The 21,490-nt window shown below is 40.6% G+C and overlaps 1 protein-coding gene across 11 annotated transcripts in view; it reads left to right on the forward strand.

Moving 5' to 3' along the window:
• Positions 1–21,490, forward strand: part of IQSEC1 (IQ motif and Sec7 domain ArfGEF 1) — a 695,018-nt gene that overhangs the window by 586,691 nt on the left and 86,837 nt on the right. For all 11 annotated transcript variants that reach the window (XM_069206623.1, XM_069206626.1, XM_069206624.1 and 8 more), the window contains 2 exons: positions 3,808–3,969; positions 9,279–9,401. In XM_069206623.1, the coding sequence (XP_069062724.1) occupies positions 3,808–3,969; positions 9,279–9,401 (285 nt within the window). The remainder of the gene's footprint in view (positions 1–3,807; positions 3,970–9,278; positions 9,402–21,490) is intronic.

Here is a 21,490-nt window from a genome sequence, read left to right on the forward strand (position 1 = left end):
GGTGTTAAATGCCAAACACATTTGTTCTTACAAACAGTTAAAGTTGCATATAGTTACACTAATTATATCAGCAGTGCACCTATGTTCACATTATGTCCATAAGTCAGCATCCACGTCAGCTGAGTGTGTCATTAAGTGACAGTGGTATCTTTTATTTGTATTTTTAAGAGATTCTTTATTGAGTATTTGCAATTGAAAGAGTGTAGAGCAAGAAATATGTCAACAGTAGCCATCAACAACTATGTCACAGAGAGATCACGTATACAGGTCAGAAGCATATCTGCACAGGAATGATTTAGGCGAGACATAATTTGACAATATCCGGATGCACAAGCCCAATTGACACAAATAATTTAGGCATTGAGGGGTTAGACCTTGTGAACAATTGAAGCATCTGTAAGATCAGAAGAGGACTGCCAGGGCCTGCAGGATCAATGTACTCGCCAAGAAGTTCTCCTCTACTCCTCGTGGTGACCGTGTTACCTGATTGTGAGTTTTTCATTTTAATTTAAAATGGTTTAAAATACCTCTAAGAAATTGATATGGTTAACGGATAGAAATAGAAAGGTCACCTTGTTCTGTGAAATTGATTTCTTTTTATTTAAAAAAAAAATGTAATATCCTGTTTACATCCCGCAGAGCAGGAAACCGATCTTTTGTACATGTGAATACAGAGCTATTGTTTCTCAGAAGATAAAGAAAAGGCGTCGAAACTGCAGGAGCTGAGAAATGGCTTTCTTGCAAAATGTTGGCATATGTTAGCTAGCACTACTCTAAAAAAAATAATAATAAAATAAATAACTTAATATGCTGCGAAATGATGTATGTTTGTGGTTTTGAATACAGAAATTGTATTAAAAGATTACAGGGATTGTATTGTGGCCCATTCACATTTTAGAGGAAGTTGAAGCGCAGAAAAGACAGATGTAAAAGAATCTGTGTTGAATAATATTAAACAATAGTGATAGTAAAATTGACCATTTATATTGCATCACCTACAGAACTGGCTCTTTCTGTCTAGAGGGCGTGTCCTCCCAACATGAAAATAAAAACCTTATAAACGGACCTGTTGATGGGTATCTCATCAAAAAGGTATGCTATCTAACTGGACTTCCGTTTCAAGGAAAACTGACAGAACAAATCCAGTTTGAATTCTCGCAGGCATTTCCGCTTCAAAACACGCGTCAAAAGGGAAAATTATGTCAACTGGGCATACGTCTAAGAAAAATTTGCAACCCACAATAATTGGTCAGGTAACCCGACAATTGGAATCTATAGAAAACTTTGCTTACATAGAAAAAAACCTGCATTTTTCTAGTAACTGGTAGATGTTAGAGTTTTTTTTTTTTTTCCTTTCATCAGTTCAAAAATAATTTTCAAATTCCTAAAATATGCACTCTGATTCTAAATTTTCTTGTTGTTTCTTAATGTAGTTATGGGTTACTGTCCAACGACAGCTTCTGAGAAAAAAAGCCACATTTCCATATGTTCGTCTTCAAAACTTCACAGAAATATAGATATACATAAGTTTACACTCTACATGGGTACACAAAAATCACCATTGCACACACAGACAGTGCCCACGCAGAGACATGCAGCCACACACGATAAATATGCAAACTCAAAGATATCTGATATCAGGAATAGGTGCATGATTATGTAGGAGATTGGTCACAGTTGCCTGCCCCCAGAATCAGGAAAATGTGTCATGGAAGCAAGATGCTGCATTGAGAATGATGGGATTTCATGCTAGCGGTGATCAGTCTGCATGAAAATCTTGTTTTCAAATCAGTTAGTTTAATATTTCGTGCTTTATTGAGGTTTACAAATGATGGATGTATTTGGATGTATCACAATTAGAAGCAGTCTTTGGGAGACAGATATCTTCTACTAATACATAAAAAAAAGTAAAAAAAAAAAATACAAGCTGGCAAGATTCATGGGGAGCATTGGATTCTCACCAGTTCACTACTGTGGGGAGAGGTCAAAGCTACAGTTTGTGTTGGACGATTCGCCTATTTGAGCAATTTAGGGAAGACAACAAGGGAATTTGGCAGGGGTGGGCGGAACTCGCTAAGTTTCTCTCCAAGGAATTCGGCAGCTTGTTCTGGACTGAAGAATCCGCTTGAACGCACTATGTAGGGCACTGATATTTAAGTTGGTTTTGCTGCCGCTTGAGTAGATTTTCTTTTCGAGGGTCTCCTTTCTCAATGCGTGTGGTCGCGACCACCCGCGTTGGGAAAATCTTGCCAGGAGCTCTCTTAACGTACAAAAATCACAGTATGGGAAGCCAGTTTTTGCTCACGCTTGCCAAGTTACCGTTGGTGAGCAACTTTCTCGAAAAACTCCGACACGCAGCAGTCGTCCGAATTTGGCCAGAACTCCGCCTTACATGCATAGCGTGGAGTGGCCGAAACTCCACCAGTGAAGCGGAATTTATTTCCCACCCCTAGAATGTGACCTATTCTGAGATTACCATCTAAATATTTAAAAAAACTGCTTATAGAAGCTGAGAAATTGAAGATGGCACCCCGAAAGGTTAAAAACAAAGGCAGACTGTTTGCAGGGTCGTGCCTACTGAAACTATTAACATTTATTTAATAACAATGCATTGTTTTTGATGAAGAAGTGGGCCAAACACCCAGGCTCTTAAAACAATCACAAAATATTTTCTTCATAGAATTCTAAATTATTTAATTCTGTGGTGCTTTGTGAAGCCACACCCCATCGTTTTCTGCAGACTACTTTCAGTGTCTTTTGTGGGGCAAGAAGAATTGCAAAGAGTGGGCATTGTTCAGTTTTAGATTTCATAGTTTGACTTAACTGGCCATAGTTTGATATAGATAAAAATCAGGCATGTTTTACACCATTAACCTTTTGACCTAAAGGTTGAGCAGTGGCGAAAAAGATACCTTCTGACTTTTGATGACCTTCAAATATTTCAGAAAAGTAAAACTAAAAATAGTTTGAACAATATACGAAAAGAGGGTGCTAAGAAATGGGTATTTTTAATCCCTAAAGTCTGTTTGTATTACATGCCTGAGATTTATAGAGACTGGAGTGCTATACATTATAGACTGTCCTTGGGAAGGGGAGTTTTAACATCTGCACATGCATGACTTCTGTTTTTGTACAAAGGCAATTTCTTTGGATGTAATATGTTTGGTTACAATCCTCCTGGACACAGTTAAGGCTCAGTGTAAGCCTCAGTTTGAGTTTTTTGTTCAACGAGAATGGTAATTACTCACACATACATGTATGTGCTCACACACCAGCACTCTTTCAGACACTCACACATACAAGCCCTTACCATAATACTTTCAGATGTTCTCTGTAAAATATGTTTTCAAGGAGTTGGTGACCAGTCCAGCCAGCAAACTCTACTCAGGTGCCAGAGATATTTTATGAAAGGTACCAGCAACGTGGGCTCGGTGGTAGGTATCGGATGATAGAGCTTGTGTTGTAACTAATTTATCTAAGTGTGTTTAGAGTCCTGTCATAGACCGATTCAAATGTGTGCATGAAGATTGGCAAGGTAGGAAAAGGACAAACAAAATGCAACTTATAATGCTGTTATTGCCATTCAATCTAGCAACAGGAGCATGGAATATTGCCATTCTTGAATGCCGCTAAACATCTTTTAAATAGGCTTCTTCTGAGTAGAACTAAGTAAATGTCTTGTTTAAACATGTGTAATTTAGGATTTTGTCTCATTTTGCGAATCGTCCTGAAAGGAATTTGTGTGAGCAGTTCAGAAAAGAATTTCGTTTTGGTATTATTTTGACTTTTTCTCTTTTTTCTTTGCAGAAAACCAGAGAAAGGTGTCCAGTACCTCATTGAAAGAGGGTTTGTCCCTGACACTCCGGTTGGTGTGGCCCACTTCCTCTTGCAAAGAAAAGGACTTAGTAGACAGATGATCGGAGAGTTCCTGGGCAATCGGCAGAAACAATTTAACAGAGATGTTCTTGAGTGAGTACTGAAAACCTCTGACCAGATGTGATGTGATGCGAGTTAATGATTATGAAACTGGATCACATGCTAGCATCGGTGATGGCTTAACACTGGATGGGACTTTATCAGACTTTCACTTCTATGTGAACCAATTCAATCCCCAGACATGTCCTTAGATTGTTCTGAGTGCTGTATGAAGTTAATTTGGTTCCATGTACTAATCTGCTTTGGGCAGTAGCATGCCATTAACACACAAAACCACCATATTCGGTTAAGCTCATTCTGAAAAACATTTGCCTTGTAATTGATTCAGTGGAGTCGAAATATTTATGCTAGTGAAGATAAGTGATTGTCTCCCTTGTGAGAGAATGTGTACCTGTCAAACTCTGAAGATGAGAATGTTGGACTCAAAGTGATGAGTCTGCCATTGCCGCCGGTAATTTGGACGGAACTGTCATTAGAAGACTTTACATTGGCTGTCAGCCCTTACCTTTCAGCTTTGTGCAGGAATGTTACACAACACCCTGTGATATCTGTGCAGGAATGTCACACAACACCCTGTTATATCACACAATGCCCATCTCTGCACCTATCCCCCCCCCCCCATAAAGAACAATTGGAATAATTAATCCCAACTTGATCTTTGGTTAAATGGTCACTCTTGCTAGGTGTAAAAAAAAAAAAACTATTTAATTGCAGCTCTATATTTCAATAGAAGTCTTAGGGCCCAATTTAGAAGCAGGAGATGATTGGACAGCATCCAAAAATTGGTGGTAGCTGCGTCCACCTACCTCACATTCGCCGCCTTTGGGAAAATCCTCTTTGTGGACTCATTGCAGTTGAGAATGCCACCAAGCGCCATATCTATTAGTGTTATAAACTCTGGCGTTCTCAGTCAGGAAAAGCTCACCAAATGCCTCCATGTATTGGGAGATGGGTTTATTCGAAAGGCATTCCCTTTGAGGAGTCTGGTCGGGAAAAGCAAATGTGCTGACAGATCTGCTACGCCTACTTAACATTGCGGACCTACTGTCGCTTTTTATCCCTTGAATCAGCTTCCACTGTGGGTATGGGAGCGAGTTCCAAGGGTAAAACACCAACAGCCCTTTAGAAAGCTCTTCAGACTGACGAGCCGGCCCCAGAGAGAGCCAGTCATTCTGCGGCTTTTTCTTTAGGTAGCTCATAGAAATTAGTTCTGTTAGTAAGAGGCTTTGAAAGTTGTCTGGAGCCTAACACAGGAAGTAAGAACAAAGTCAGCAAAGGGGCAGTTACAAAGCTGTTGTGGTCATTTTTCACATAAAATGTCCCCTTAATCATATTTTGTCTTTCTATACTATGTTAAATTCCAGCTGCTAACAACAGGACTTGAATGAGGTTTTCCGTATCCAAAATGGACTGCGGTCCTCTGATTTGACTCAATTTCATCTCTAGCTGCCTAATTGATTCTGTTTATGCAGGTGATGTCACACTTTACATCTGCAATCCTGCCACCAGTCTGTCTCATGTCCTTTGAGAGATTGTCCAATATGAGTACTCCCTGGAGTATGAATTAATTGGTCCAAGTCTGTTGTTTTGCCCCTGGCAGGGGCACAGATAGGGCCAGCCTTGTGTATCCACTGTCTTGTGTATCCACTGTGTTGGGCTGACACAGCTGTTAAATACTTGTGGATATGGATTAGTAGGAACCTCGATGAGGTTTGACATAACAAGTTTGAGAAAACGCTGGCCTGGCTGGAGAACAGGGAGCCATTTTCAAATAAGCTACTGCTATCTACGGAAGCCAGAATTGTGATCGCCAAGATGGTGGTTCTGCCTATATATCTGTATCTCTTTGTGAAAATCCCCCTTCCTCTAACCAAGTGTTTCTTTACCAGCTTCTGAGCCACCCTCACTTCCCTGTTGTGAGCTGGCCGACAACGTAGAGTCACTTGGGAGCCTATTACACTTCAGTTTGAACAGGGGTGCTCTGTGCAGCTGCCATGGATCTGTACTGTTATTGCTCTCAATCCTAGTTTGCGTACTATTGGCACTATCTCACTCCATCCTTGCCCCAGGTGGCTGTTGAGCTGGATAACATGGCGCCCTGTTTGTTGGCGACTGCAGTATGTCTCCCACTGAAAGGCCCAGGGCTGAGGTGGACGCCATCTGCTGTAAAGTCTGGGCGTGGCACTGCCTCATGCGATGTATGGCCTTGCCCACCATCTACGCAAGCTCAATATCCACCATACGAAATCCAACTTTGCCACTTACACTTGACTACTTGGCATGTGTCAGTTTTAACAGACCACAGCTGGCCACATTGGGGTGACTGTTCCCTGTGGGCTCCTTTGTCACTATTCTTGATATACAGACTGACCCGAGTAGCACCCCACTAGACGACTTTTTGATACATAGACTCCGTGCCATTGGACGGAAGGGGGTCCAACGTTCCCTACTCTCCCACAGGAGCTCCAAGCACTTGAAACTTTAGTGGATGCCACCTCGTGTAGGAAACTCATCACTTGGTTACACACCACAATGCAGGACAAAGCTCCACTTTGTACCCAGAGTGCTCGGTCTCTCTGCCAGTGGGAATTGGGTGAGGAATTAACAAAAAAGCAGTGGGTATATTGTTGTATGCTGACAAGAATGCTATTCCCGAATTATAGACTGCACCTGATCCACTTTTAGTTTGTTCACAGACTGTATCGCTCTCCCTCTGCGTTTTGTAAAATGGTCATCCTGGAGGAGGCGAAGTGTGTGGGGCGCAGGATGCAGATTTCCTGCACCTGGCGTGGTGGCCTTTTGGGGCTCTGTGCTGTACACTGTGGACGCCATTACTGACTGTCTAATTGATAGAACCTCGAAAGTGGTTTTACTGGGATATGTCCAGGAGGTCCCAAAGGGCATCTGACGGCTTACAGCTATGCACCTTACCCTTATTGAAAGGCCGCTTACCCTGCACTGGGGGCAATGACAGTTGCCCAAACCCCGATTCTGGCTATTGGATGCTGTATACTGTCATGTGCAGTTAGATGCATACTGGGCTCCTATGTCTCTTAAATCGAGACCCAAGGACTTATGGGGGCCACTGGTTGCTCACTTGAACACGTGCGAGGCATTGATCGTCCTGGCCTCCAGGCTGTGGAGGAGGTCAGCCCTGTGAGACTGTGGTCTGCAGCGGGGGAATCCAATGTGGTCCAGGGTCCTTGTGAAGCATCCTGCCTTGATTAGTCACCTTGGTACTTCTACTTGGGGATGCTGTTTGCACTTCTCTGTTCATTATTGTTCTTTCTGATCTGTTGCTGGTTTTTAAGTGAATAACATTTAAATAAATAAAAAAAAGATTTATTCTACCTGCGGGTGTGATCTCATCATTCTGGAGGAAGTTCCCTCGCCCATTTTTGTGGCATGATTCATTTGAGGGCATGTCTCAGTCTAGACCCCTTGTACCATTATGTACAGAGGTGTATTTTGATCATATATTTTAGGCTCTGTATTAGAAATAGGGTTCCGATCATGATCAGTTAAAACTGCCTTCAGGAATGCCATATCGATTTTGACCTTTATTTCTGGGTTCCTTAGACAAGATTAACACATATGGGGAATGTCTCAGGGCATTAGCATCCTCTCAACACTAAGTTATTCATCAGACTAAATTTTAGAAATTCTGTTTTCTACTATGTTTTAGAAACTTCTATTCTCTTAAGTGATAATGGTAATGAGTAACCTCCAAGGAATACCTAGTTAGATTACACCACTCTTCAGTCGATCACTCGTTAATTTGTCTACTTGTCTGTCGTAATTGATTGTAATTGAGGTACCTCCTCCCAGGACTCTGTTAAGAGGGAAGTGTCCACGCAGGTAAGTTGCTCCAGAATTAAAAAATCAAGAAGTACGGATGGAAGGAGCGGTGCAGGCACCACCGCAGAGGCTCACGGGTAACTGACGAGCGCCCACCATCACACACTGAATCCCACCCCCCCTTCCATTTCCTTCCCAACGGTTCGTGCGTACCATGTGTGTCCCTTGGACTCCTAGCTGTTGGATAGTCTATTATTGTATTTGGCTTCCTGGAGAACTCATTTATAGGACAAGTGTTTTGTAACATCTGTGCAGTTGACTACTAATATGATTCTCGACTACAGTAAGAATAAACTGTCTGCAGCTGCCTGCCACATCTTCTGCTAAGTGCTTCATGGCTGGCTGATGACACCTCTCCTTATCCAATACTTTGCTTGTAAATGGCAGCTCAAGGATGCAATGTGTGGCAGAGACCTTGGGTGTGAAGGAATATAGAACATAAAACTGAATATAGGTAAATACCAATAAAGGGTTTATTTTCAACCTTGGAATTCTGAGTACAACATGAACGAATTAAACTAATTTTGCTGTCATGCCCTACCATGCCACTTGGAGCCCCTCAGTGAAACCATGTATTTCCTGAATGGCAGCCAATAACACTTTCCTCTCCTGTCTAAAGGAAGTCTGGCATAAATATGCAGATGTTCAGCACTCCATGTCAGCAATCTTGGCCCCACTGGAAAATTTTCCGTTACGTTCTAGCGGAATAAGGCCACAGAGCACAGACATGATGGCTAGATTAATTGTTGAATAGAACAATTTACTTTGGCCATGTTAAGAAAAGAAGCACCAATTTCACTTTGGAGCAAAGACCACTATATTTATCAAATGCAGTTTCCTCTTAGTCTTGAATTACAAGAGTTCAAAGCTCATGGTCAACAGGGAGATTGGTAGTAGTTACTCCGGCAACTCAAGCACCATCGTCACTAGCCCAAGCTTCAGACAAGCTCTTTCCAGAGCTGCAAGGCATGGTAATGTAGTCTGTAGTGTGTCACTGAATTTAATTCAAGGCGTCCTATGAGGACCCATGATTTATGACTTTCCTTTGTCATAAATGAGATAATTCCTGAGCCTTTTCTTACCCACTGTGGGAATGTTCTCCCAACCCACAGGGTCTTTTATCATCTGTTTTTAATCTTTATTAAATCAATATTGCATTTTATGGGCACTGAGTGGCGACGAACGACTGGCGTGAGTGACTGAGAATGATAATTACGTGTGTCATTGAGGGTTTTGCAGACTAATCTCTGCTTCTCATGCCAATAACAGTGTCATAAAGTAAAGTTATGTCCTGCTTATTTCCACTATAACTATCCTTTTATCGACGTGCACTCAGTCTGTCATCTTTGCGGCCGCTGTCATCATGCGCACGGCTGACCTTTCAGTTTCTCGGCACTTCATTTGTTTTCTAGTGAAGCAGTAATACTCCTGCTTGTTCCTGGTCGATGCAACTTGAATAAGCCATCTCACTTTCTTTTTTTCAGCTGCGTCGTGGATGAGATGGACTTCTCTGCAATGGAACTGGATGAAGCACTCCGAAAATTTCAGGCGCATATTCGTGTCCAAGGCGAAGCTCAGAAAGTAGAACGACTCATTGAAGCTTTTAGGTAGGACCCGTTGGATAGATTTTTCCGTACCCTATAGATGATCTGGCATAAAGAGTTTTGCTTAATGCAGGGAAAGCCAATGGTATTTTGGAAAACCTGTGTGAATTTCTGTGACTGCTTCAAAGTGGTTTGGTGCCTGTTTTATATGCCTGAAATTACTTTATGGGCGCGTCTTGAGGTGACTGAAATGTTATGCTCTATTGTATTTGTTATCCAACCCAAATCCTGTTGGATTTGGCAAACCCAACCCTCTCATGATTACACTGCTGTCCTAATTGTGTTGGTAGCTGTTGTGTTTCACTGTCCTCTTACTGATTTGTTATTCAGTGCAGTTCCACTGCAAAAGGTTTAAAGATATATTTTTTTAGAAATTACATTTTGTTACTGTTTAAATACATAGGGACTGAACATACCTCTAGAGTTAATCGGAGGACCACACACACTGCAGGGAGAAATGTGGCGAAAAAATATTACATTAAAAAACTCCAAAGTGACCCTGGGAAGTGTGAGGGCGGCCCTGAAGGAAAAGCTTGGTTTCGTTCCTTCCTCTCTCCTTGCCATTAGAAACAAAGGCGAACTTGGTGTATCTTTTACTCTGATAAAATCACTAGTTTAAAAAAATAAATTAAAAAAAACCTGTCTAAAGAAATTTTAAGAGCCTTTCAGAAACTCTCCAATCTGACTGAAGGAAGCCAGCTGCTGACACAAACATTGTGAGTCCTGTTGTCCTTCTTTCATAGCAATGTTGATACCATTAGACAGACTTTGGGTCCAGGAAAGAGGCGTTTTCCAAAGACCTTGACTATTCCTTTTTCGATCTCTATTGCCTCTGTTCATTCCTCCATTGCTTGATTTGGCGAAGGCCATGACCTTTAGCCGCGCACTCCTAAGCATCCAGTACTGAATTATAACTGGGGAGAACTTGCAGCTGTAATTAAGCCTCCTCTGTTGGACAGCTTGAATACCTCCCTATTGACTCGCCGGGTTAAGATGGAATTTTAGGCGGAAATGGTTCTTCCTTGATTGAAAAAAAACATGTTTTAGATCCTAATATCCCTGCGAACTTGAGGTCGATATTCCTTCTTCTGACAGCTGCTAAGAAAATGATGCAGCTGAACATGTCTCTCAGTATCTGGTAGATGCTTATGTATTAGAGGAGATGCATGTCTGTTGCAGACTCTAAGGATTATCCAAACGTTCCTGCTGTCACTTTTGACCATGATAACCTTGTTACAAGACTGTTTCAGATCTGTTTTGGAGGTGCAGTCTGGAACTAGATGAATTCTCATTATCAGGTTTTTCTCAGAAAGATTTCAAATACCTATGCTTTTCTAAAACTAGAGTATTTGATTGCAGAGGACCTCAGTGCTCTTGCTTGCCCCATTTATTAAATGTTTACGTAGCTCCCTTATAAGTCTTTATTACATTTTATGGGCTGCTATTGTTTAATTTTGCAGGTGACATGAGATTATGGACTCATACCAGCTGCTTTCCAGGCTTATCTATGGGAAGTGAGTTGATGAGTGAGACCTGGCTGAAGTTGTACTCTTAGAAAGCTGAGGTTTGAATTGTGGCTGGCAATGTGAATCTCTAGTCAAGTGCCTTCTGATTTAGTGAAGTGGTCCAGTATCCTGTTCCAGTTTTTCTGTATTAACACTTATGTATTAGGTTTTACAAGTTACAGGAAGGAGGGCCATGTTCAATTTTTGATAGTGAAGAATTCAAGAGTCAAAACTCATAACCAGCTTTGTCTCGACTCCCAAGTCTTTATTGTACCTTTTACCAAGAATGTTAGTAAGCATTATACCCCACCTCACTACTGATGAGTATAGAATGGCATTCTCGGCCTTGGTTGGTGTCATTGTGGGCTGTTATAACCTTAAAACTTGGGACTGCATGGCTGGCCCTAAGGACACTGCAGTTCATTCAGATTAAAGCAGCCCAGCTGGCTTCCCTTTCTTCAAGGTTTAGTCATGCCAAACCCTTATTATACGAAGTGCATTATTTGCCTATTGACAACTCTGTTACAGTTAAGGCCCTCTGTGCGGTGGCATATGCTTGCATAGCAAGGTTCCATTATTTCTACAAGACCTATTAGTGTGGTAACCTCCTAGGATACAGCTCCACTCTGTTACAGGGAACTTAATAATGTATCCAGGATTCTCAAAAGTAATAGCTCTAAGTCATGCTTTTTTGTACATGCTCCCAAGTTGTATAGTCATCCCCTTAAACCATGTTCTCGACTTGCATTTAGGAAAGCACTTAAGACATCTTCACTAATTTTATAAGGCAGGTAAGGTTGATGATAGGTTCCGTGCTGTCCTGTCTAACATTGAGAAGCCCTGTGTGCGATTTGTGCACTTTATAAAAGACCTTTACTGTAACACAACAGAAATCACTCGCACAGTGATTGGCATCCTCTTTTAACAGAAGTATTACAGAAACTTGAAAATAGCACCCTGTTACTTCATGTTCTGCTGTGACTCCATCTTCACCAGTCACAATTAGTGTGCCTGACCGTAGACTTCATAACCATGCAAAGTCTTTCCATGAATCGATAGGCAAGCATCTAAATAATCCGACAAGCGATGCTTGTAACAGTACTTGCAGGCAAAAACTGCAAAACAGAAGGGCAGACTTTAACTTTCAGTGCAAAAACATCCACATGTCCAAATACTCCCAACACCACCTGAATCAATTTGCTCTTCCTTATGTTTTTATTCACTGAACACGGCTAGGCTATGCCTAGGAGCATACTTCTATTTAATGTAAACAACTCGCAGCCTTAGTGGGTTCACCAACTCCGACATCCAACACCACGTCTGTGGTGGGGTTTTATCCACACGGTTTACTATTGACTGCAGCAGTCAACAAAGACTCTACCAGTGTTTTTTTGGTTGAGTTCCAACAGTCCTTCCCAGTGGTTACACCTGCTAAAAGCTCCTAATCCATCTCCATGACACCATTGATCAGACCATAACTCTCGAATACAGCTGCACCTGCAAAAACTCTGGAATGTAGCGCCTCGAGATCCTAAGGGTGATTAGCTGCGCTTTACAAATCCATGATTGATGTACATTTTCATTTGTGATCCTTAGACTTAAGATTAATCTTCAGTTTGCTGCTGTGCAGTGTGAGAAGATTCTCTTAACCAACTAACGTAGGTAGTTTTTTTGTCACAGGTAATACATATCCCTAATGTGGCATATCTGCCAGCCCTCGGAAGGTTACTATTAAGATGCACATACTCAAGCAGATACTTACTATCTTTAGTGTGTTTTGTTATGAAGAGCCAGCATTTGAGGATCAGAGGCGATTAGAGGTATTATTAACTTCCTTTTAGGCTTTGACCTTTATAATCTCCGAGGAGATGTGGACACTGCAACTATAGGTTTTCGGTTTTTAGGCAAAGGACATTTTCTGAGCATTGTGGTTCAAGAGAAGCATGCGACTGATGGCATCATGAATTCATCTTGTTCTGAAACGTGATGTCAGGATGAGGGGTACAGAATACTTCTCTTCTCTTCTCTTCTCTTCTCTTCACTCTGTTACACCCGACGTACAAGTTAAGCAAATTCTGATTTTGCTTCATCTCAAATCAGCTCTGCATTGGTGGACTCTAGGTATGAATATTCTTTAAGTTTTTCTCTTACAAAGTTCATTCCCTCTCCTCGCCACCCCCCTAGTTTGCTTATAACCACTGACTCTTTGGAGTACACTTGAGATACTCAGCACGAATTTAATACTGCAAGCAGATTTATATCCAGACCTTTCCATCATGCTATCGGGTTTTAAATCCAGGGGAACTGGCACTAGGTCAAAATATCTCACCTGTTGCATTTTCTTAACTACGAAGAGCTTTGAGAAAATGTACCCAGCTGTGTTTATTATGCTGCTTACAAATATGGGCTGTGTTATTACCTTTCCATCAAATCGGGTTTCTTCAAAATAATTCTGTCCCACCACAGGAAAGTACAAGTGGAAAGTACAAGTGTCCCAGTTTGCCTATTAAGATTAGACATGGCCCTCTAGAAAGACATATTTCTTCTGAGTAGGTTCTGGAGGCTTATATTAATTCTTCAACCTTACATTCCATCAATGATTTCTATATGTGGTTCTTGATATTTAATAGTACACGAGTCCAGTGGACTTCTGTAACTTCAGTCCCCTGTCTCCAACGCCTCAACGGCCCCATTGTAAGAAGATCTGTCTCCTTCATTAAAGGATGCCGTGTGCTTCAGAGTAACACCTCCTTATGTACTTAATGCACATTCCACCATTACAAAGACCTCATCGGTATACTTTCACGTGCATGCTCCACTTTGAAATACTTACAAGACAGCCACATGGGACTCTACTTTTGCCAGTTCTACAATTTTTACGGGTGAGGTCACAGCGCTCCGTCCGTGTTGTAATCTCTCTTTGGGCTTTAAACAACGCCCATGTCATGTCAGTTGCTTTCATTGGTTTGTGAGCTTGCCTTTTAAAATCTGCTTGCTTTCATTAGTGAAAGGCATGCACAAGTCATACCTTTTCCGGTGTTTAGCCCTCCTCGAGCGCAGCGACCAAGTACTGAAAACATACGAGGCTCCATGTTTTTCTCTTTTTTCGCAGCACGTTCTCGCTGGGCATAAGTCGAGCACTTTGCATGAGATCGACCCTGTTTCATAGTTAATTGCACTTTTGCCGGTTACGTAGATAATTGCATTTTTGCCGGTTACATGGATAATTGCACTTTTGCCGATAGGTTTCACTACGAGTGAACTTTTATTGTCCTTTGTGTGTCTGCTTTGCACTGATGGCGGCTGTCAGCTCGCTTATGTGAAACTTTTACTTTTCAGCTTATATGGCAAGAAAAGTCCAGTTAGTTCTGTGAAACTGTTTTATTTTCATTTTCAATTTATGTGGCAAGAAAAGTCCGGTTGGGAGTTTACAATGCTAATTCCTCTAGCTCAAGCAAACGCGAGGCGTAGGGTAGCGTAGTGGTTGAGGCGAGATAGTTTTTTTAAAGTGTGAAAGCACACTTCTATGGCGTTTCCTGGGCATGTAGTCTGTAGAATCGTATTCAAAACTCACACCCAACCATCTGTGTTAGTGGGCAGCTGGGTGGAGGAATAGTGGTGTGCAGCACAGGCTGCAAGTGTCATTTATATTAATTGGTGTTTTTAATACCTGTGCAGTAGATATAACTATTAAGAGAAGTTAAAAACAAGGACAAAATGGTAGTTAACAATGCACTCTATTTCCTTGTCGAGGCTTAAAGGTCTGAGAGACTGCAGTGCAGTTTTTGTTTGCTGAAACGTAATGCAGAATATCACTGAAGGCCTGATTATTCTATATTTTTTGTACTACTTTTGCAATTACTAAACAAGGAAATTAAGCACGTTGTCACCCTTCCTATAAATCTGGCAATTACTGCTAATGGCTTCATTAATGAATTCAGCAGATCAGTCATTCAATTCATTAAATTTATCCACAATTTCTTAATTGTATAAATAAGATGAGATAGGCTCCAGATACAAATTTACTTTGATAATCATTTCCCAGCGAGCAAACTAACATAATTTATAGGTATTCGGTTTGGTTACGTTTTCTCAGTAAAAACGGCCAGAAATGTTTTTCATTTATTCACTTTTGAGTTGGTGTTGTTTGTGACCGATGCATTCCGCTTTTCAACACCACAGTGTAAGAAGCATCTTCAAAATGACGATGTCATAACTGTTATTCAAATAATATTGAGTATTTGTTTAGATCTTCCCTCTCCAAAAAAGAATAAAAATAAAATAATTACTTCAAACCTTTATATAGAAGTTAGTTTAGACAATTGTGCCATAAATTGTGGTTCTGCAAAACAAAGGTTTTTTTTTGACATGACAGTTTTCTGTATTTGGTGTAAAAATGTATTTGAAAATTTTATTTTTTCGTGCCTAACGCAGCCCAGGGTACGGTGGACAGATGCATGACTTTATCATGGCCTGGCATGGTTTGAGCTTGGTTGATCGCTTAGTCTTTTTAAAATTCCTTTTCATGTATGGTATGGTAGTTTTGAACGCCACTCTTCAGTGCTACATGGACCTTAGCACGTAGAATCTTAAAAATGTTTAATTTCCCTTAACACCCCCCACCAACCTCACTCTTTAATGTTTTGTTTGTAATTTATTTCTGCTGTCAGTTTTCTGTTTCAGCCTTTGGGGAATAACTTCTTCCTGCTGGCTATCACTGACAGTCAAGGCTCCAGTGTAGTGCAGTCAAAAATGCATGCACATTCCCCACCTCTGGTTACCCCAATTCTTTCCCTAAGTTAAAAAAAATTCTGTCTCTCATAAGAACAATTAGAAGTACAGCGCTGCCGCAGGGTTACAATGCTGAACGTGACGGTGATGAAGCGGGCGTTGCCTTGTTTTTCAGTTAACTAGTAAGAGTGATCTCTCTTCAGCTCCTTAACCTGTACAGCTGAGTAGTGCTCGAGAGACCAGGACCTGTGGAGCGTGTGCCAGCATACTCCTCAGACGTGTTGTACCTTTCCTGCTGCGCTCTTGTCAGTCTGCACATGTGATTCAAATAATATAATATGATTTCTTTGGGGAAATTCTTCTTCCCGCTCACCTTTCCTTCTACTAGAATGGGAGACTGGACCTGGTGCTGCTGCCAGTCGAGCACGTTTCTAGTAGACGGAAGTGGTTGCAGCCTTTCTGAAATTTCCCCAACTAATGCATCATATAACTCCTGGGGCAGTCTTACAAGTGTTTTGCAAGTGATTTATTCAGGGGTACTTCGAAATCGATCAGACAACCAAGCGATTGCTTAAAATCTTGACAGGTGTCTCAGTAAATACATGGCAGCTTTCAGATTGCCCAACATTTCGGCTATATATACATGCTCAGCTAATCCATTGTAATTTATCATGCTCACCCCAAGGCCACTGCGTATTTTAAAGCAGTGGTGTAGTGATCGCTCCTACAGAGAAACAAAATACCTATGGAAAGGGAGAAAGAGACAGGCCGATTGCCCCGTCTGTCCTACATTTCTTAGTAGAAGACTTCCACCATTCCAAGGGCAGTAAAAGGAGTGGCATTGTACTCCTTATAGTAGGTCTACGTTGTGCTGTGCTTGGCAGATTCAATTAGGTTTTTCAAAGTAACTTTATCGGCACCTAACACACAGGGCTCTCAGCAGTCTCAGCAGCAGATGTGCCGATAGAGCCTGTATCTCTCTTGCTATGAACACGGGTAGCAAAATTCCATTAGGAATCGGCACCATCAATGGGATGGTGTCCTCCAGAAGTGAGCAGACAATATCTGTGATTGCTTTAAAATAAAGCAGTCTTTTTTAATACAACCCGTTTTCCTTATAGGAAATGTGATGCATTTAAAAAAAACTTTAAAAAAAATATATTATTATTTCTTTTGTTTGTTTAAGAAGACGCAGTGTTCCGTGAATCACTTCCTACTCTTTAACACACTTTTTATTACACTCACAAATGGAAAGGGGTCCTGAAAGAACTCCTTCACATTTGCGAATATATTACCACTACACTTCGTTAGTCAGTAATTTATTAATGTTTTGCATCCGGAATCTGGTCGCAAACCATTATTACATACTATTCCAATTCGGTACTTGGAAGGGACGCCTCGTCCAAATACTGAATTTGTATTTTTAACAAACCAAAATTGCAAATTGGTAACATGCTACCGAATCGCAGTTTGGGTTTGAAACGTACCAAAATGCTTTTTTGTGGTTGCCAACGGGCTAATTGCGCAAATCAGCCCATTTGCAACCGGAAGAAAGCTTGATACATGTGGCCCATGGTGCTGTATTGGTGTTCAGGTTGTCTGTTGTGGGGCTGGTGGTTTCTGATGCTTCTGGGATTTATGGTCTAATCAACACTGATGCCCTTACGACTTTGAATGGTGCCTTTTCATCTCCATCCCTTTGACAACCAGAATCCAACAGTGTCCCCAAATATATACCATGCGCTACATTTTAGTGGATTTAAACCATTTAATTGCCTCACAAGAAGGTCTCTATACTACCAATTATTAGTATTTAGGGTGCACTGCATGTATTAAATGAATGGTCGCAGAAAGATGAGGTTCTTGGAACATGGCAGATACTCATACACACAGCTGGAAATCAGTAATAGCATAAAAATTGCATTTTAATAGCATGGGAACAGAGACCAAGCAAACAGTCAAGGTAATAGCGCCCCAGTTTATCAGATACCTCAAAGACTAAAGTTTCCCATTCTGAAGTTTAGATAGTACAAGGAGGATTCACCGTTTAGAGAGGAGCAGCACAAAAACACCCAAATTATGTCTGGTAAGGAGTGAGACTATTAGCAAGCTTGAGTGTACAGTGTGCGCACCCAGAAAGTACAATTAGGGCCACTGGAATTTTGCAGTTCTGACCCCGCAGCATATTTTGCAGATTTTTGGATGTACTCCAAGTCCCACAGAATCTATTACCTGCATAATTTACACATTTCAGGGGAAAAATAGTTTCTTGCTCAAACTGGTTAAACATAATTTAATGAAAATGTGGCACATAGTGCCACTCAGTGACAGATCATTCATAAGGTTGAGGTAGTCACCTTTCAGTTTCTGATTTCTGTTTTCAGTTGTTAAACGTAACTTATACTAATGAGGCAAAACCATTGCCATAACTGTATGTATACTTACATGTCTAAATAGTGAAATAATACTGCCACAGAATTTGCTGCATTATGATACATAAAATGCATTTTCTTGCTGTTGTCATCCCTTCTTCAGAATTTTGCCCTCTGCTTAGTTATAGTCTTTGTGGCTGTCAGTGCAGGGTTTTCAGATATTGTTTCAGCAGATTTCAGGTATGTATTGGTACTGTTCAGCTTGCCTAGAAAATAATTTTAAGTTGGTTAACCATACTTAACCTGGCAGCAAATCATTGAGGCCAAGTTGCTGTGCTCTTTGGATGGTCGTACTGTTTTCCAATAAAACAGTGTGGCTCTCACAGCATATACAATACATATTCCCGTGGATCTGTCAGACATTTTTATAAAAAAAAGAATGTTGTTGTCAATGTTGGTGCTTTACTTTATTGATGCTTGACTTCAGTCACATTTGTATAGGGCCTAATGTGGCCATCTTTCCCGTGGCTTTACTCTCGGCTTTTTCAAGTCAGCATCAGGTGCTACAGCCATAGGATGAATAGAAGTCTATATTACTTACCATAGCAAATGTTATGGTTGTACTCCTCCAACTGGGACTTTGTGTAGTCTACCCAAGGATAGACTGCATTGGCGGTGTTTTACTTTCACATGCCGTTTAAGTTATTTGTTTTTGTTTTATTTTATTTTTTACTACGGTCATTCTGCACACTTTCTGCAGGTGTTGTTTCTCTGGGAACATCTTAAAAATATGCATAATTTCAACAAGGAATTGTGATTCTTATCGGTTTACTGTATAAAGAATTGGAATTTTATTAACAAGAAGGAGACTAGCACCATGCATAAATCTTGTATTCACTCTTTCTGAGCAGCCATTAAAAGCTTCCAAAATATAACATTAAAGCATCACAATAATTTAGAAGGTTAAGTCGATTATCCTCCTCCATTTTCTTCCTCTTTTGTTTGAGCTTCGGATCCATAATTGAAAATCCCCAAAACGTGAACTTGAACTGCCCATAAAGCAATTAGACATCTATGAAATAAAGAAAAGAATACAGTTCATTACATTTGCCCGCTAGCTCTAACAGTACTTTACAACCTCTAAGATGTACAAACTATTCTTCCATCTTAAACAGACATTCCATTCATAAATTTGTAAACAAAGGAAACATTAATTCCATAAAAGACCTCCCTCCACAGGGAAGGGAGTGTGGGATAATGCTAGCCTCCTTGTCCTTAATAAAATCCTGATCCTTTATATAGGAAACCTTTGAGAATCACAATTTTATGTCAAGACAGGAGGCTAGCATTATGCATGTTCAAAGCTCCTCAAAACATAGTTTGAACCGTGTTCCACAGCTTTAAAGTAGAATTTTCTAAATATATCAACAATCGACCAGTCACCTGTTTTTAACAAACCCTCTAAATGTCCCCATACCATATAAATCTTTCTTGCCATAGAACCCCTTGTCGAATGAGCTGTAAATTTAGACAAATCAACAACTGCTTCTTTCATTACTGACTTTACCCATTGTGCAATATTATAATTCAAAACCCCTTTATAAGGTTTAACATAAGAAATGAGTAGTTGATCTTCGCCTGCGTATCTTTTATCCAGCACTCTTGTCTCATATTCCTTCAAACACCACACAACACACAATTTTTGACTGTCATCAAACATAGGTTAGAATACAGAATTAGACATAGTTTTTGTTCTTTTACTAATTTCAGAACGTACACCATGTGGTTGATAAAACCTCTTTGAAACTTCCATTGCCCCTGCATCAGATACTCTTCTAATCAAAATTAGAGATAACAAAGTTTCTAATTTCCAAGAGAGTTCACGTATTCCTAAATACTTTTTGCTTGACCAATCCTTAAACAATTTCAAAACTACATTCACATCCCACAGGGTATAATATCTTGACTTCGGAGATCTTTTAAGCCTAATTCCTTTCATTATCCGGCAAACCAAAGGACTCCTTCCAATGGATATTCGTTGCAATAAACAATGTCCTGCTGCAATTGCTGGTCAATAGCAATTAACCATTCTATAAGATAAACCTTTTTGGAAAAGAGCAGCTAAAAATGAACTGCTTCTACTTCTTCAGCCTGTATGGGATCCAATTCACTTTCCATGCACCAACCTAACCCACACTGTCCACGCTCCTCTGTATTTTTTCCTGGTACCTGGTGCCCATGTTTTATTGAGTAACTCTGAAGCTGTCCCTGAAAGGCCCAAGAATCTTCCTGAATCCCTGATATTTTCCATACTGGAAGGTTGAGTAAACCCTCTTGAACCAACGGATGTTCCTCTTGGTCTGATCCCGGCAAGAGTCCTGTGCATGGTATTATTAAATACGGAACCTCGATTGACCTCTCCACAGCATGGGAAACTGAGGTTGAGTTTTCTAAAAAGATGTCACCAGTACAATCTGACATTCCTGATGCCTCACCCGAGCTAACACTCTCCGAATCATTGAAAAGGGTGGAAGCGCAAAACCCATCAGACTCTTCCAATCCTGAGTAAATGCATCTACCACCATTGCACCCAGATCTGTCTCTAACTCCTATAACTGATACGTCAGTCTGGATGTAAAAAATATATACTCCAAAAGGACCTCATGCTGAATGAATCTTTTGAAAGAGATCCACCCTCAACTTCCAATCACTGTAATCTCTCAAGTGTCTCGAATTCCAATCTGCTTCTACATTTGGAATCCCTGGAAAATACTTTGCTTGTAATGCTGTATTGTGCTCCAAACAATATTCCCACAGCTCTTGTGCAAAGTCTGAGAATTTCTTTGACCTCGTTCCTCCCAGCTTGTTGATATGTCACCACCAAAATATTGTCCATTTTTAAAAGTACAGCATCTGTTTCCAAAATGAAATCTTCCATTTTCCTAATAATAGGTCTTCCATTCCACAACTCTAAATTTGCCTTCCATCACTCCAACTCCAGTCTTGCTTTGTGATCTAATTCTATTTTGTCTCCAGACCAAAGACCTCTGGACAAACCTTTTGTCTTTAACCTTTGGAGTCCTCGATAATGCAACAGACTTGGAAAAATCACCTGTTTCGAAGAAGATAACAGTCCAATGAATCAAACTAGCTCTCTCAACTGCACATTGCTCCTCCTCAGTACCAAACATAATTATTGTTTTATCTTTTTTATCTTCTTCTCTGGCAACTGTAATTGACACATCTGTGTTTCCACCATGAGCCTCAAAAACTCCAGACGCTAGGTCAGGACAAAACTGACTTTTTCAGATTTATTATAAAACGCAGATACTCCCGTAAATCCTGTAATAGCCTCATCTGATGCAACAAAGCGTTCACGTTCTGTACCATTAACAAAATGTCGTCCAAATAGAGTATCATTCAAATGGCCCTCTTTCTCCAATATCCTACTACTATTTTCAGAACTTTCATAAAACACTAAGAT

This window comes from Pleurodeles waltl, chromosome 9 (genome assembly GCF_031143425.1).
Source record: "Pleurodeles waltl isolate 20211129_DDA chromosome 9, aPleWal1.hap1.20221129, whole genome shotgun sequence".
NCBI lineage: Eukaryota > Metazoa > Chordata > Amphibia > Caudata > Salamandridae > Pleurodeles > Pleurodeles waltl.